This window comes from Maniola hyperantus, chromosome 17, assembly GCF_902806685.2.
Source record: "Maniola hyperantus chromosome 17, iAphHyp1.2, whole genome shotgun sequence".
Lineage (NCBI taxonomy): Eukaryota > Metazoa > Arthropoda > Insecta > Lepidoptera > Nymphalidae > Maniola > Maniola hyperantus.
Window position 1 is genome coordinate 12,689,994 of NC_048552.1, and position 13,927 is coordinate 12,703,920.

The following is a 13,927-nucleotide window of genomic DNA, read 5'->3' on the forward strand; positions in this document are numbered from 1 at the left end:
TGTCAATGTCAATCAAGTGCCAAAAGAGCTTAGATGAATAGCTGTCAAGTGTCATATCTCAATGTCATTTTCACATTTTCACGCCATGCGAAATGCGAAATTGTGTTTACAAAAACATAACCTATAAATTATGATTTATATTGAAAATATTGCTGAATAAACATGGTTAAACGGGTAAGTAGCTATTGAGTTTAATAATTATGCTATATATTATCTGCTTTTGTTAAAGTTGTATTTATAAATCTACTATTAATATGTTAAACAAATTATAAGAATTTTTGATTTTGTAGGAATTAAAAAACTCTGTTTCGGAGGATGATGATGTGTTAAATATAGTTAATGATAATGGCAAGAGACTTGCCGAGCCCGAAAACAAAGATGCTCCTAAACGTATTAAAACAAAAAGCTTATACCGCCAGCCAACAGCAAACGAGCTTAACCGACTGCAAGAGACAGAAAACCTGTTTAATTCCAACCTCTTCCGACTGCAAGTCGAAGAAGTACTCCAAGAGGTTCAAGTTAAAGAGAAAACAGTGAAGAGGTTCCAAGACTGGTACAATAATTTCAAAACTTACCTCTTATCTATACCAGAAGATGACACTGAGTATGATTTAACAGAAAAAGCGTTCGAAAAACATTTAAAAGTTAAACTACCAGTCTCCAAAGATATTAGAAAGTCAAAAGTAATGTTTCGCTTCCACAAATTTACAGATGTTGAAATAGTCGGTTCTTACACATTAGGTTGTTCAATTGATTCAAAATTGATTGTCGATTTACAAATCACAGTGCCTGCTGAAACATACACAAAGAATGACTCAATAAACTACAAATATCATGTAAAAAGGGCAGCGTATCTTGCTTATTTAACCTCCTACTTAACTAAACTGGATTCTATAGAAGAAATTAAATATACATACCTCAATAATTGTGCCACTAAGCCAGTCATTAATGTGAAACCAGGTGGGAAGCTTGGTAATCATTTGTCAGTACATGTAAACCTTGTGTGTGAAGCTGAAGCATATAAGCTTCACAGATTTAGTCCTACTCGGAATAACTTAAGAGAATCTTGGCTACTTTCATTGGACCAACAAGACGGTATTATTGCATTTATTTATTTACTAGACTAGCTGATCCTGTGTGGAATTAGTCTTGTTAAAAATCCTGTGGGAACTCTTTGATTTTCCGGGATAAAAATGTCACTCTCCAGGTCTTTATCTATACCCATGCAAAAAATCACGTCAATCCATTACACAGTTGCGACGTGATTGAAGGACTAACCAACAAGCAAACACACTTTCGCATTTAAAATAGGGGTATTGATGATACTTGCAAGTTTGTCAGTGTAGATATAGGTATAAGAAGATTCTGTAGGAAACTCTTAATTTTCCATATTCAAAAGTAGCCTATGTCTGTCTCCGAAATGCAAGCTATCTCTGAACCAATTTTCCTCAAAATGGGTTAAACAGATGGGCTGTACTGGCTGCTGGTGTAAAAGAATATATAGGCAGACTGCCTGTTGGGCGGTGCATATCACATGCTGCATGTTGCACCATACAAATTTGATCTGTTTCAGTGGATTATAGCAAATTAAGCTTTTGGTTCATTGTATATCATGGATTTCCGCAAAATAACGCTTGCTTCTGTACACCAAATTTATGAGCAAAATGAAACATATTTTCCCAAGATACAGACCTAGTTAGAACTGTTAATTAACTTTAAAATGTACTAAATGTAACTGTTCAAGGTACAGAAATTGGACCACCCACACCTTTTTACAACAGCAGTATACTAACAGATCTAACAGCTGCAGAAAACCAGGCATTTCTAAATGAAACCTTTATAAATAAAGAGAACTTAAAGCAAGCGATAGTTTTGCTAAAGATTTGGGTTCGACAGCGCAGCCTGCAAGTGTCAGGTCACGTTATAAGCTTGCTGGTTGCGTATCTCGTGCAAGTGAAGAGGATCAACAATATTATGAGCAGCTATCAGATTATAAGGAATGTCTGGATCTATTTAAGTGAGTATTCTAAAATTAACGAAAAGTATAAGAATGTTGATCTGGATGCCATTAATTGTTAACTCTATTAATCGTTTACTAGAGGTCATCGCAATAGAATAACTATTATTAATTACTCGCTGACGCCCGCGACTTCGTCTGCGTGGATTTAAGTTTTTAATAATTCCGTGGGAACTCTTTGGTTTTCTGGGATAAAAAGTAGCCTATGCAACTCTCCAGATCTTTGATTACACCCATGCAAAAAATCACGTCAATCCGTTGTTCCGTTGCGATGTGATTGAAGGACAAACCAACAAAGAAACACTTTCGCATATAAGGGTGCTGATTGTTTATTTCTTAAAGCAACTGTTCCTATTTTGAATATAATTTAAGAGTCAATTCATTTGACTTCCCCCCATAAATTAAATTTTTTGAACCCCTAAGGGGGTAAAATAAGGGTTTGAAATGTATGTAGTCCACACGGACGAAGTCGCGCAAAAACGCTAGTTTAACTATAATTTAACAGTCAATTCATTCAACTTCCCCCCTAAATTAAATGCTTTTGAACTCCTACAGAGGTAAAATAGGGGTTTGAAATGTATGTACTCCATGCGATCTCAAGTTGCTAAGTATAACATAACTGTAATTGTAGTTTTCAATAAACACCAAGTTACAATTCAAATTCAAATTAATTTTCCAGAATCATCAGAATGGGACAAAAATGGCATATCCTTCCATAAAGGTCAAGACACACCACCCATAGAGGAGTTCCACACACATTTCCCCATAGTATTCCTAGACAAGACTGGGTACTACAACACATGCTGGCAGATGTGTAGAGGCACGTATGACGCGTTGCGAAGGGAGAGTGGGTTGGCGGTGGACATGCTGGATAACGGAAAGATTAACAGCTTCATACCTCTGCTCATGACGCCTGTCACGGTTTTGATGCAGTTCGACCATATATTGAGGTAATCTTTAGATTATATAAAAGGAAAAGGTAACTGACTGACTGACTAACTGATCTATCAACGCACAGCTCAAACTACTGGACAGATTGAACTTAAATTTGGCATGTACATAGCTATTATGACATGGACATCCACTAAGAAAGGATTTTTGAAAATTTAACCCCTAAGGTGGTAAAATAAGAGTTTAAATTTGTGATAGTCCACGCGCACGAAGTTGCGAGCATAAGCTAATTACATATTAAGTTAAAAAATAATAATACTTACCATGTTTTTAAAATGTATAAATTAATAATAATTATATAGTTAGCTATGAGAATACTTGTAAGATTTAAAAAAAACAGACTGACAAGAAAGCGAGTTAATAACGCGTTACAAAAATGAATAATTGCTATAAGTACAATTTTTGCCTTTTTAGGTTCAAAAATCTTCCCAAGCTAAAAGAGTCCATTTTACAAAGAGCTCCGAAGTCAGTCAGAGTCAACTACGGGCTGGACCAACTAGCGCTGGTCACTGATACCCTACACAACTTGCTAAGGAAAGGTCTGGGTGAAAGGGTTAACCTGATACTGCAAATTGTGGAGGCTGAGTTCTCTTGGACCGTTACTAGAACTGTGGAGAAGGCTAGGAAAGATGGGTGAGATTTCTTCAAAAAAAAAAAGGAACCCTTATAGGATCACTTTATTGTCTGTCTGTCTATTGTGTCTGTCAAGAAACCTACAGGGTACTTCACGTTGACCTAGAATCATCAAATTTGGCAGGTAGGTAGGTCTTATCCACGTGGATTTAGATTTTTCTGAAATCCCGTGGGAACTCTTTAATTTTCCGTGATAAAAAGTAGCCTATGTCCTTCCCCGGGATGCAAGCTATCTCTGTACGAAATTTTTTCAAAATCGGTTGAACGGTTGGGCCGTGAAAAGCTAACAGACAGACAGACAGAGAGACAGACACACTTTCGCATTTATAATATTAGTATGGATATAAGGGGAAAAATCTGAACACCGTGAATTTATGGTTACTTACCTCACAAAAAAATGTGTTCATCAACAAATAATTAGTATTTTCATTTTCCGAAGTAAGATAACTATACCAAGTGAGGTATAAAACGAAAGCGCTTTACCTGTATATTCTAAAACAGATTTTTATTTATTTTTATGCATAATAGTTTTTTATTTATCGTGCAAAATGTCAAAAAAAATACCTGCATACGGAATCCTCAGTGCGCGAGTCTGACTCGCACTCTGTATATCTCTAAGGGTGAGATCTATAGAGCGCACTTTGACTTAGCTTTGACTTAAGACAGAGTTAAAACGAGACAGAGCTATATCTCTCACATAAATCCGTCTCGTTTTAACTCAATCTTAAGTCTGAGCAAAGTCCCATTTTCTCACATGGATTTTTTTTACAGTTCTTACGTAGAAAACTTGTCGTTTGGCTTCATTCTGAATCCTGAAAACGCAATAAACATCGTGGACAGGGGACCGCCGGCCAATCTACCTGAAGCTGAAGAATTCAGGTAACATTCATCAATATCAACTGATAGACGTCCACTGATGGACATAGGTCTCTTGTAGGGACTTTCACACACCACAGTCTTGCGGTGCCTTTATCCAGCGGCTTAAAACTACGAGTTTAGAAAAAAGTAATTTAGTTAAAAGTACGATTATAGTTCTTATTTTAAAGGTGAACCATACTTTGAGACAGTTGACCCAAAATGACGCGTGAGAAGTAATTATCCCACACCCACACCTACACACACGCCCACCCACAAACCCACCCACACGCACACAAGAAATAATTCCACACCCAAACCTACACACCCACGCACCCACTTACCCACACACACCCACACACACACACACCCACATACACACACATATCGCTTTTATAATATTGTGTGATTTATTATGCAGAGTGTTCTGGGGCGACAAGTCGGAACTGCGTCGGTTTCAAGACGGCTCCATCACCGAGGCGTGTGTGTGGGACGCCGCCACCCTCGCCGACAGACGCTCCATCAGCCGACAGATTGTAGACTACCTTCTACAGCTTAAGTATGGTGAGAAATACTATGCCATAAATTATTTCCTAAACGATGCAAATAAAAATAAATAATAATATGGGGCTCCCTACTAAGGTCTAAGGACCAAATTGCGACACCCAAACTGAGTATCCATAACCCTACTATGTACATAATATGTAGTTTATGGAATTGCAATAAATTGAAATTGAAATTATCCATACTCAAAGTTAAATTGAAAGTCAAATTATTTATTCAGAATAGGTAACATGTTACGCTTATTGATGGTCTAAACTGTAATTTGTAAAACTAAAGCTACGAGGGTTCCGATCTTGCCCAAGTCTGAGAAGAGCCCGGCCTTTCAGGAATTTGTTGGTCCGCCCCTTGAATAACCCCATGTTGTAATCTAATGGGAACACCGCCGAAGGGGAATGATTCCACAGTTTGCATGTGCGTGGAAAGACGGATCTGGCACAACGGACGGGAGTGCACCAGACACCCAGGTGGTGAGGGTGAAATTGTTTTCCATTTCCAGATATACCGTCAACAGACCTATACCATATAAGCAGTCAGCTGGACTCGCTGACGGCGCGCAAGTCAGCGGACTGTCGGCAAATGGAGGAGACGGCGCTGTCAGTGTTGCAGGCTTTCGACGAGTTGAGGAGAGACTTGCGCGCTCTGACTCAGCTGCCGCTGGACATTAGCGCTGTTTATGGTGAGTTTGGACTATGTTGGTCAACAACCAACCACCAAACCAACTAACGACGTGTATAGTATACGCAATATCTGAAAGTAGTTTGTTCAGAATCAGTAACAGAATCGATTGCAATCATTTTTACAACGGGTCATATTTGGACCAAAAAATACTTTGAAGTCCTGCAAATTTGAACACCTAGTTGAATAACCGCGTGCACCAGCTGATTCGAGCCGTGCGAGCGGGAGCGCGCACGATCGACGCTATCCGTTCCGTTCGCTCACAGTCGCTCGCTTGGGGTGACCATGTTTTTGCGGGACAACACTCAACACAACAAGCTTATAACTTCGTAAGTTTTCATTAAATATTTTTTAATTTTGCATATTCATTCTTTATGTAAAAGTATGCGACACGTGTTTCGGTTTTTGCGTATACTAAAATTAACCTTGTATATGTCTCCTGCTGGACATAGAACTTGCACACGCCAAGGACTTTGAGCTAGCGCGCGGTGCGGCGAGTTCGTGCGTTTTAAAATCCGTAAATTTGAATTTAAATCTATCAAAATCCGGTGCGGAATTAATTCCGCAGTGCGGGAGCTTCTATGAAGTTCTATAGTTCACAGATTTTGCGGAAAAAAAGTACGGACTGTGACTCCCTGTGACAGTTCTGTTGGCCTCTGTCCACTCGCATGATATCGTACACAGAAAAAAATCTATTTATTGCGAATATAGGTAAACAGTGCAGATGTTACAAAAACAGAAAGATACAGTCAAAGAAAAAGTTGTATTGGTTGTAAAGTTATATTCGTATTTGGTTATGTTATTAGTTATAAGGTTATATGTATTCGTATTTGGTTATATTAGTTGTAAAATTGTATTCGTATTTGGTTATATTGGTTAAAAGGTTATATTCGTATTTGGTTATATTGGTAGTTAGGTTATATTCGTATTTGTTTCTCCCAGGTATATCCCCAGTGTTCAGCTACTGCGATCCTTTCCCAGCGCTGGGCTCCAACCCGGACCGCAACCCGCGACGTCGCGCGAACGCGTCGCTTATTAAGGAGGTGCCTAACGCGCGAATACCCGAGTACACGCCCGCTAACAGAGCTATTTTGGAACTAAGTAAGTATACAGACACAGTATTTATACAACAAGTGAAAATAATTTTAAATAGAAACATTTTCCTGAAATGTGACAACCCTCAAGATTTAAAACTGCTTGATCAGGTTTGTGTGGAAAAGAGAAATAATCGCTAGGTAAAATTGCCCGTTCATTTATCATTAAAACATACTACAAAGCCTTAAATTATAATCTTGGTATTTTCCACGTATTTTTAAGAGTTATATTTAGATGAAAAATCGATGTGGGCAATGTTGGCTGAAAGTCCGGATTACTTTGCCCGCCGAAGTATCATTGAGTGGCAAAATTGGCTAGTTTGACGATAACTATAAAAGGTTATTTATTTATTTATTATTTATTAACTATACCATTTAGTAATTAAAATATCACTTGCTTTAACGGTGAAGGAAACCTGCATGCCTGAGAGTTCTCTCCATAATGTTCTCAAAGGTGTGTGGAGTCTGCCAATCCGCACATGGCCAGCGTGGTAGACTATGGCCAAAACCCTCACTCTGAGAGGAGACCCGGTGCTCTGTAGTGAGCCGGTGATGGGTTGATCATGATGATGATGACGATGATACCATTTAGGACGTCTTATTTAGGAAGGTGGAATAAGCCCTTTAGGCGGCATGTCAGGCTTTAATTTACCAAAACTCACGTTTTTAGGTTACAGCGGCAAATGGCCGGGCGATATCGAAGCGTTTCGCTGCCTCAAAGCAGCATTCCACCTGCAAATAGCGGACCGACTGCACAAGCAGTACTCTCTCCCCACGCACGCCTATGACAACCACGTAGACGTGCTCAAAAACGGCTTAGTCTTCCGTCTTCACATCGCGCACCCTAAGGAGATCACCCTCTTGCGGAGAGCGGTGGAGAGAGGGGTGGTGCGGTTCACGGAGAGTGAGGAGAGTGTGGAGCTGCAGTGTGAGACTGTGTTGCTGCCGAGACTTAGGGGCGCGCTGCACGGGTGAGTGATGAATGTATATTCTCTTATTGTACACCACAAATATCTGTACCCGTAGTACAAGATTTTACGTCTCACCAAACCAAACCAAATTCGAAAGTCGAAATACTTCCGCGTTACAGTAAAATGGATCTTAAATGCCTTGTTTTAAAGCTCAAGTTTGTCTACACTTCTACAGCCAGCGCTCCAAGCGGAAACATTGCGAAATTAAAATCAGTGGCATTGAATATTTGACTTCAATTCAAGGCTGTTTAGGTCCATTTTACTGTAACGCGGAAGTATTTCGACTCTCGAATTTGGTTTGGTTTGGTGAGACGTAAATTCTTGTACTACGGGTACAGTAAGTAAAGTGGTAACATACATTGATAAAAGATGGCGGCTTCAAAACAACTGTTTTGTGGGCCGCCATTTTAGGTAAGACGTAGACTATTCTCAAGTCGCGTCCAAGTTTAGACAAAAATGGCGGCTTCAAATGAGCTGTTCTGTTTGGCGTGGCGATTTAAGGTAAGACCTGGACTATTCTCAAGTCGCGTCCAAGCTTATGACAAAAATGGCGGCTTCAAAAGAGCTGTTCTGTTTGGCGGCCTTTTTTAGATAAGGTTCAAGTTGCTCTCAAGCAGCGGTCAACCTCCAAATAGCCGACTACAAGCAGTACCCTTGCCCCACACACGCCAAAATCATCTAAAAAGTATTAGTAAGTACGAGCGAAGCAAGCACAATTTTTTTCTTACTTTTTTAATTTGTCCATAGTTTACATCAAAAGCACCCTGCATTCGGCCCCACCGTCTGCCTATTCACGCGCTGGTTATCCTGCCACCTCCTGAGTGACCACTGGCCACCGTGTGTGGCGGAGTTGCTAGTCAGTGCGGTGTTCACTCTCCACGCGCCGCTGCTGCCGCCGACGTGCCCAACAGTGGGCTTCTACCGAGTGTTGAAGCTGCTGGTGTCCACGGACTGGAGTAGCCAGATGATCGTACTAGACTTCAATGACGACATGTCACGTAAGTATTGTTTATTTTATTTTATTCAGATACAAGTTAGCCCTTGACTGCAATCTCACCTGGTGGTAAGTGATGATGCAGTCTAAGATGGAAGCGGGCTAGCCTGGAAGGGGTATGGCAGTTTTTAATTAACTCATGCCCCTTTGGTTTCTACACGGCATCGTACCGGAACGCTAAATCGCTTGGCGGCACGGCTTTTGCCGGCAGAGTGGTAACTAGCCACGGCCGAAACCTCCCACCAGACCAAAGCAGACATTTAGAAATTATAAATTCCAAATCAGTCAGGAATCGAACCCGGGACCTCCCCACTAATAAGACGTGTAGTCCACGTGGACGAAGTCGCGAGCATAAGCTAGTAATTCATTAATCATGTGTTTCCTACCAACTACAACCCGGGTATCTTTAAAACAAGAGTGAATCTTCTAGGTAAACGCGTCCCATCTTAGGCCGCATCATCACTTTCCATCAGGTGTGATTGCGGTCAAGCGTTTGCCTATAATAAATAATAAAAAAAAAAATTAAACAAACAGGTGAAGAAATAACAGAGTTGGAGCGCAAATTCAACACGCGTGAAACTCAGACCCCCTACATGTACATCGTGACTGCATACGACGGGGACCTCCCATCCGTGTGGAGCAGGGGTTTGCCCACCAAGCCGGTGGTGTTGCGCACACAGCTCGTCGCTAAAGCCACGCTGGCTTACGTGGAAAAGGCTTTGTTGGTTGACATGGAGGAAAGCATTCTGGTAAGATTAACAGGGGTTGAGTTATTTTATAGAGATAGCGAGAAAACGAGCAGGGTTACCTGATGTTAAGTGATTACCGCCGCCCATAAACATTTGCAGCACCAGAGAAACCGCCGATGCGTTTGGCCCTTTTAGGAATCTGTTGGTCCGCCCCTTGAATAACCCCATGTTGTACACGCCGAAAAGAGTTGATTCCACAGTTTGCATGTGCGTGGAAAAAAGAATCTGCCACAACGGGTGGTCGAAGTGCTTCTGAAACCCAGGTGGTGAGGGTGGAATTGATTGCGGTGGCGTGCGGTGCGGTCGTAGAAAAAGGAGGGTGGAATAAGATCAAACAACTCTTCGGAACACTCTCCATTATAGAGGCGATAGAACACGCAAAGAGAGCTTACGTCTCTGCGGTGTTCCAGAGTTACCTAACTACTAATTTATTAGCAAAAAAAACCGGTCAAGTGCGAGTTGGACTGGCAAACAAAGGGTTCCGTACCATCGTACAAGATATAACATTTTTATGTACAGCGCCATCTAAATGTGATTTAGTAAAGTAATTATTTGTTCGTGAACGTTTTGTTTTTTGTGACCACAACCCTAAATTCACGGTTTTCGGATTTTTTCCTGTACTTGTGCTACCTGCTTAATGTTACTGTCATGAATTCTAGGTCAACGAGAAGTACCCTATAGGTTTTGATTCCCTTTTCATTATAGACACGACAGACAGACATAGAACTAGAATCATGAAATTTGGCAGGTAGGTAGGTCTTACAGCAAAAGTAAAGGGGAACCCGGAAACCGTGAATTTGTGGTTACTTCGCAAAAAAAAATGTGTTCATGAACAAGTTTATTTAATTACTTAAATCACATGTAGATGGCGCTGTCTTCTATTAACTTGCATTGTTGCACATAAAAGTGTTATAATATCTTGCACTATGGTACGGAACCCATCGCGTGCAAGTCCAACTCGCCCTTGACTGATTTTTTATAAAATGCGAAGCCAGAAGCTCGCGAAGGAGCTGCTGAATAAAGCGAGCCTACTAGCACGAGTGGAGTGTTCGTAACTTTAAATTTTAATGTTGTTTAACTGTGTTTGATTATGATGTCAGTTGATTTTGGTTAAATTGATTACTTAAATTGAATTGAATTAAATAGTTCCTTTACATTTCCAGCCGGCCTTCATCCCGTCTCTTTCAGGATATGACGTACTGATCTACCTCCAGAGAAACCTAGTGCCTTACTCCAGTGAGAGGCTGGACGGGACGCCTCGATCACTGCCCGCGGTCACCTTGGCCGAAGACGTCATACCCGTGGTAGAGTTCCATCCGGTTGACAGATATTTAGAGGAATTGAAAGTAAGCTAATAATAAGTTAACAATGCTGAAAATAGATGTCGCTGCACGTGTTTCAATCACGACAGTAACATTATGCAATGCCTAGGGCGTTTGTGCACTCATCCGTGAAGTCTCCCACCAGACCAAATGCTGTAAAGTAGATGTCGCTGTACGTATTTCAATCACGATAGTAACATTATACAATGCTTATGGAGCTAAGTGTGCTAAATTCTGCACGGAATTATTCTTGAGATTTAAAAAACCGGCTAAGTGCGAGTCAGGCTCGCACAATGAGGGTTCCGTACTACACAGTCGTATTTTTTCGACATTTTGCACGTTAATTCAAAAACTATGATGCATAAAAATAAATAAAAATCTGTTTTAGAATGCACAGGTGAAGCCCTTTCATATGATACCCCACTTGATATAGTTATCTTACTTCGAAAATTGAAAATCCTAATTATTAGTTCATGACCAATATTTAATTTTTTTTTTGTGTGATGTAACCACAAATTCAGGGTTTTCAGATTTTTCCCCTAATGTCAGCTACAAGACCTACCTACCTGCCAAATTTCATGAAGTACCCTGTCGACAGATCTGAAGACAGACAGACAGACAACAAAGTGATCCTATAAGGGTTCCGTTTTTACTTTTGAGGTACGGAACCGTAAAAATTGCGGCGGGTTTTGTTTTGTCTTCCAACACTGCGTCTTCCGGTGTTAGGTCGCCGTTCCAGCACCTTGAGATCCCAACGTCTCGGTTGTACGAACTATACCTACTTTGAATAAATGCTTTGAGTTCGAATTCTTTTTTTTTTTTTATTCAGATACAAGTTAGCCCTTGACTGCAATCTCACCTGATGGTAAGTGATGATGCAGTCTAAGATGATAGCGGGCTAACCTGGAAGGGGTATGCCAGTTTTTATTAAACCCATACCCCTTTGGTTTCTACACGGCATCCGGCACGGTACCGGAACGCTAAATCGCTTGGCGGCACGGCTTTGCCGGTAGGGTGGTAACTAGCCACGGCCGAAGCCTTCCACCAGACCAGACCAGAAATTTAGAAATTATAAAATTCCAAACCCCTGCCAGGAATCGAACCCGGGACCTCCCACTAAGACCACAGCGCTCACCACTGCGCCAGGGAGGTCGTCAAACAAAACACTAGGTTTTCATTGATGAAATATAATAATTATATTGTTTTGATTTTTCAGAGCGCATACGATGACTTCGCAGTATTTTTCCACGACCGCTATGGAGGTGACGTCATCGCGGTGTTATGGAAACCAGATATTCAGGAACTTAGAGATTTACAGGTACCCTCAAATCACACTTCACACAGTTAAGAAGAATACCTTATACGAGATATTTTAAGAGAAAATCGACAAAACAAAAATGATTGTTGTGTACTTTAGTCACGTGATCGTTAAAATCAGTGATTGGCCGAGTGGTTGATGACGCCAACTAATCGTAAGCAGTTGCGTGTAAACAGTTGACAGTATAGTCAACAACCAAAGTTTACAAACAGGTGACGTCAAAATGACGAATGAGGCGCCATATTGTCGGGAAAGCGTTTTCGCGAGATATTTAAATAATATTTTATTGTTTTCGTTTTTTCTTGCACTGTATGTTATGGAAAAATATAGGTACATTTTCTATTGAGTCCGACATCGTAATTATTTTTTCTAAAACCTGTCAAATTTCAAGAGTTTTATGTTTATTTTCAGATTTTAAACGCAAACGCGCTAAAGCCAGTATCGATAAATGGTGAGACGAAATACAAAGTGAACATCGAAGCGATCGTGGAAGACTTCCGGATATTGGGCGCGGGGCTGGTGCGGGACGTCGTTGTTAATACTAAGTGAAATGTCACTATGTGATGGCGCTGATTCTCTTGTTTTTCGCTAAACTAAATTTAGCGTATCTGCATCCTCTTCTTTTTAATATTGCTAAAAAAGGACAGAACATGAATTTTACATTTAAAGACTCAAAATTTTAGTGCACGCTACAAATTTAAACGATACGCTCGCGACTGGCAGCTAAAGTCACGAGGTTTGACGGCTCTAACTTAAAACTGACAAATTATTTCGGTCCTTTTCATATTATATGAGTAAGAAGAGGATGCGAATGCTCTAAAATTTAGTTGTGCTCAGAAGAATCAGCACCAGCAACCATATCGATAAGGTGTTTATGACTCTGAATAACTAATTAAATGCACTTTATATTAAAATTGGTATTTTTATTATAAGTCTCGCAAATTGCTAATGCGTGTGGCCGCCATTTTAGTTACGTCAGCACTAGATTGAAGTTTCGAGCTGATGATGGTACCTATATTTTTACTTAAATATACGTCAAATGACGTCATGTCAAAATGACGTCATTTCGATGGTAATGAGACATGGTTCCAGAAAAAATACACGGTAAAAAACCGTAGGTATTTTCTCTATTAGTTTAAATCAGTTTAAATAGGTAGGTACTCTAAAGTCGACTATTCAAACAAGAACAAAGGGGACAATAGACGGCAGCGTTAGTTCCAATTTTCGCCACGCGCCAAAAGAGCCTTGTCGCACTGTAAGTACTACGTACTATGTATATAGAATATTCACGGAGTACCGTGTTGCTAACTTTGGAATTTCATTTCCGTATTTTTCTACAGTCTACAAGCTTGGAATATTCAAATTCAATCAAACACAAAAACGACAGAAAAACAAAGGGGACACTTGACGGTAATGTTAGTTCCGATTTTCGCCACGCGCCAAGATAGCCTTGTCACACTGTAATCTTATTTTAAGAAAAAGTAAAACACACCATCCCATTATACATCCAGTTCCAGACAGTAAAAAAACCTCACCTCATTCGTTTCAAATCCTATTGAACCTACAATAATAAAATGTTTTTATTTCTTTCGTTAAATGCGTAAACAAATGCTTTTAAGTTGGTTGATTTTTATATAATTTTTGTGAGCCAAAGGTGAGCCATAACAAATCACATTGTTTTAAACGTTTACAATGTTACCCGTGACACAGTAGTCACGGGTAACATTGTAAACGTTTCAAACAACTTAGCTAAACAGAAAATAAATAAATCTATGCGGCCTGCA

The 13,927-nt window shown here is 40.1% G+C and overlaps 1 protein-coding gene across 1 annotated transcript; it reads left to right on the top strand.

The window, feature by feature from the left end:
- The first annotated feature begins 28 nt into the window (after positions 1-28).
- Mat89Ba (nucleolar protein 6 Mat89Ba) lies at positions 29-13,057 on the top strand. The gene is made up of 15 exons (XM_069504118.1): positions 29-174; positions 291-1,095; positions 1,745-2,017; positions 2,697-2,967; positions 3,383-3,601; positions 4,373-4,480; positions 4,878-5,020; positions 5,517-5,696; positions 6,638-6,796; positions 7,460-7,760; positions 8,508-8,758; positions 9,289-9,503; positions 10,667-10,849; positions 12,042-12,143; positions 12,555-13,057. The coding sequence occupies exons 1-15, from the start codon at positions 163-165 to the stop codon at positions 12,690-12,692; spliced, it is 3,360 nt and encodes a 1,119-aa protein (XP_069360219.1). The 5' UTR covers positions 29-162; the 3' UTR covers positions 12,693-13,057.
- The last annotated feature ends 870 nt before the right edge of the window (positions 13,058-13,927 follow it).

Bases quoted from the DNA above. Each gene is read 5' to 3' on its own strand.
- Mat89Ba (XM_069504118.1), top strand. The intron at 4,481-4,877 runs GTAACATTCATC...TTTATTATGCAG, and splicing joins CCTGAAGCTGAAGAATTCAG to AGTGTTCTGGGGCGACAAGT. The intron at 5,697-6,637 runs GTGAGTTTGGAC...TGTTTCTCCCAG, and splicing joins GGACATTAGCGCTGTTTATG to GTATATCCCCAGTGTTCAGC.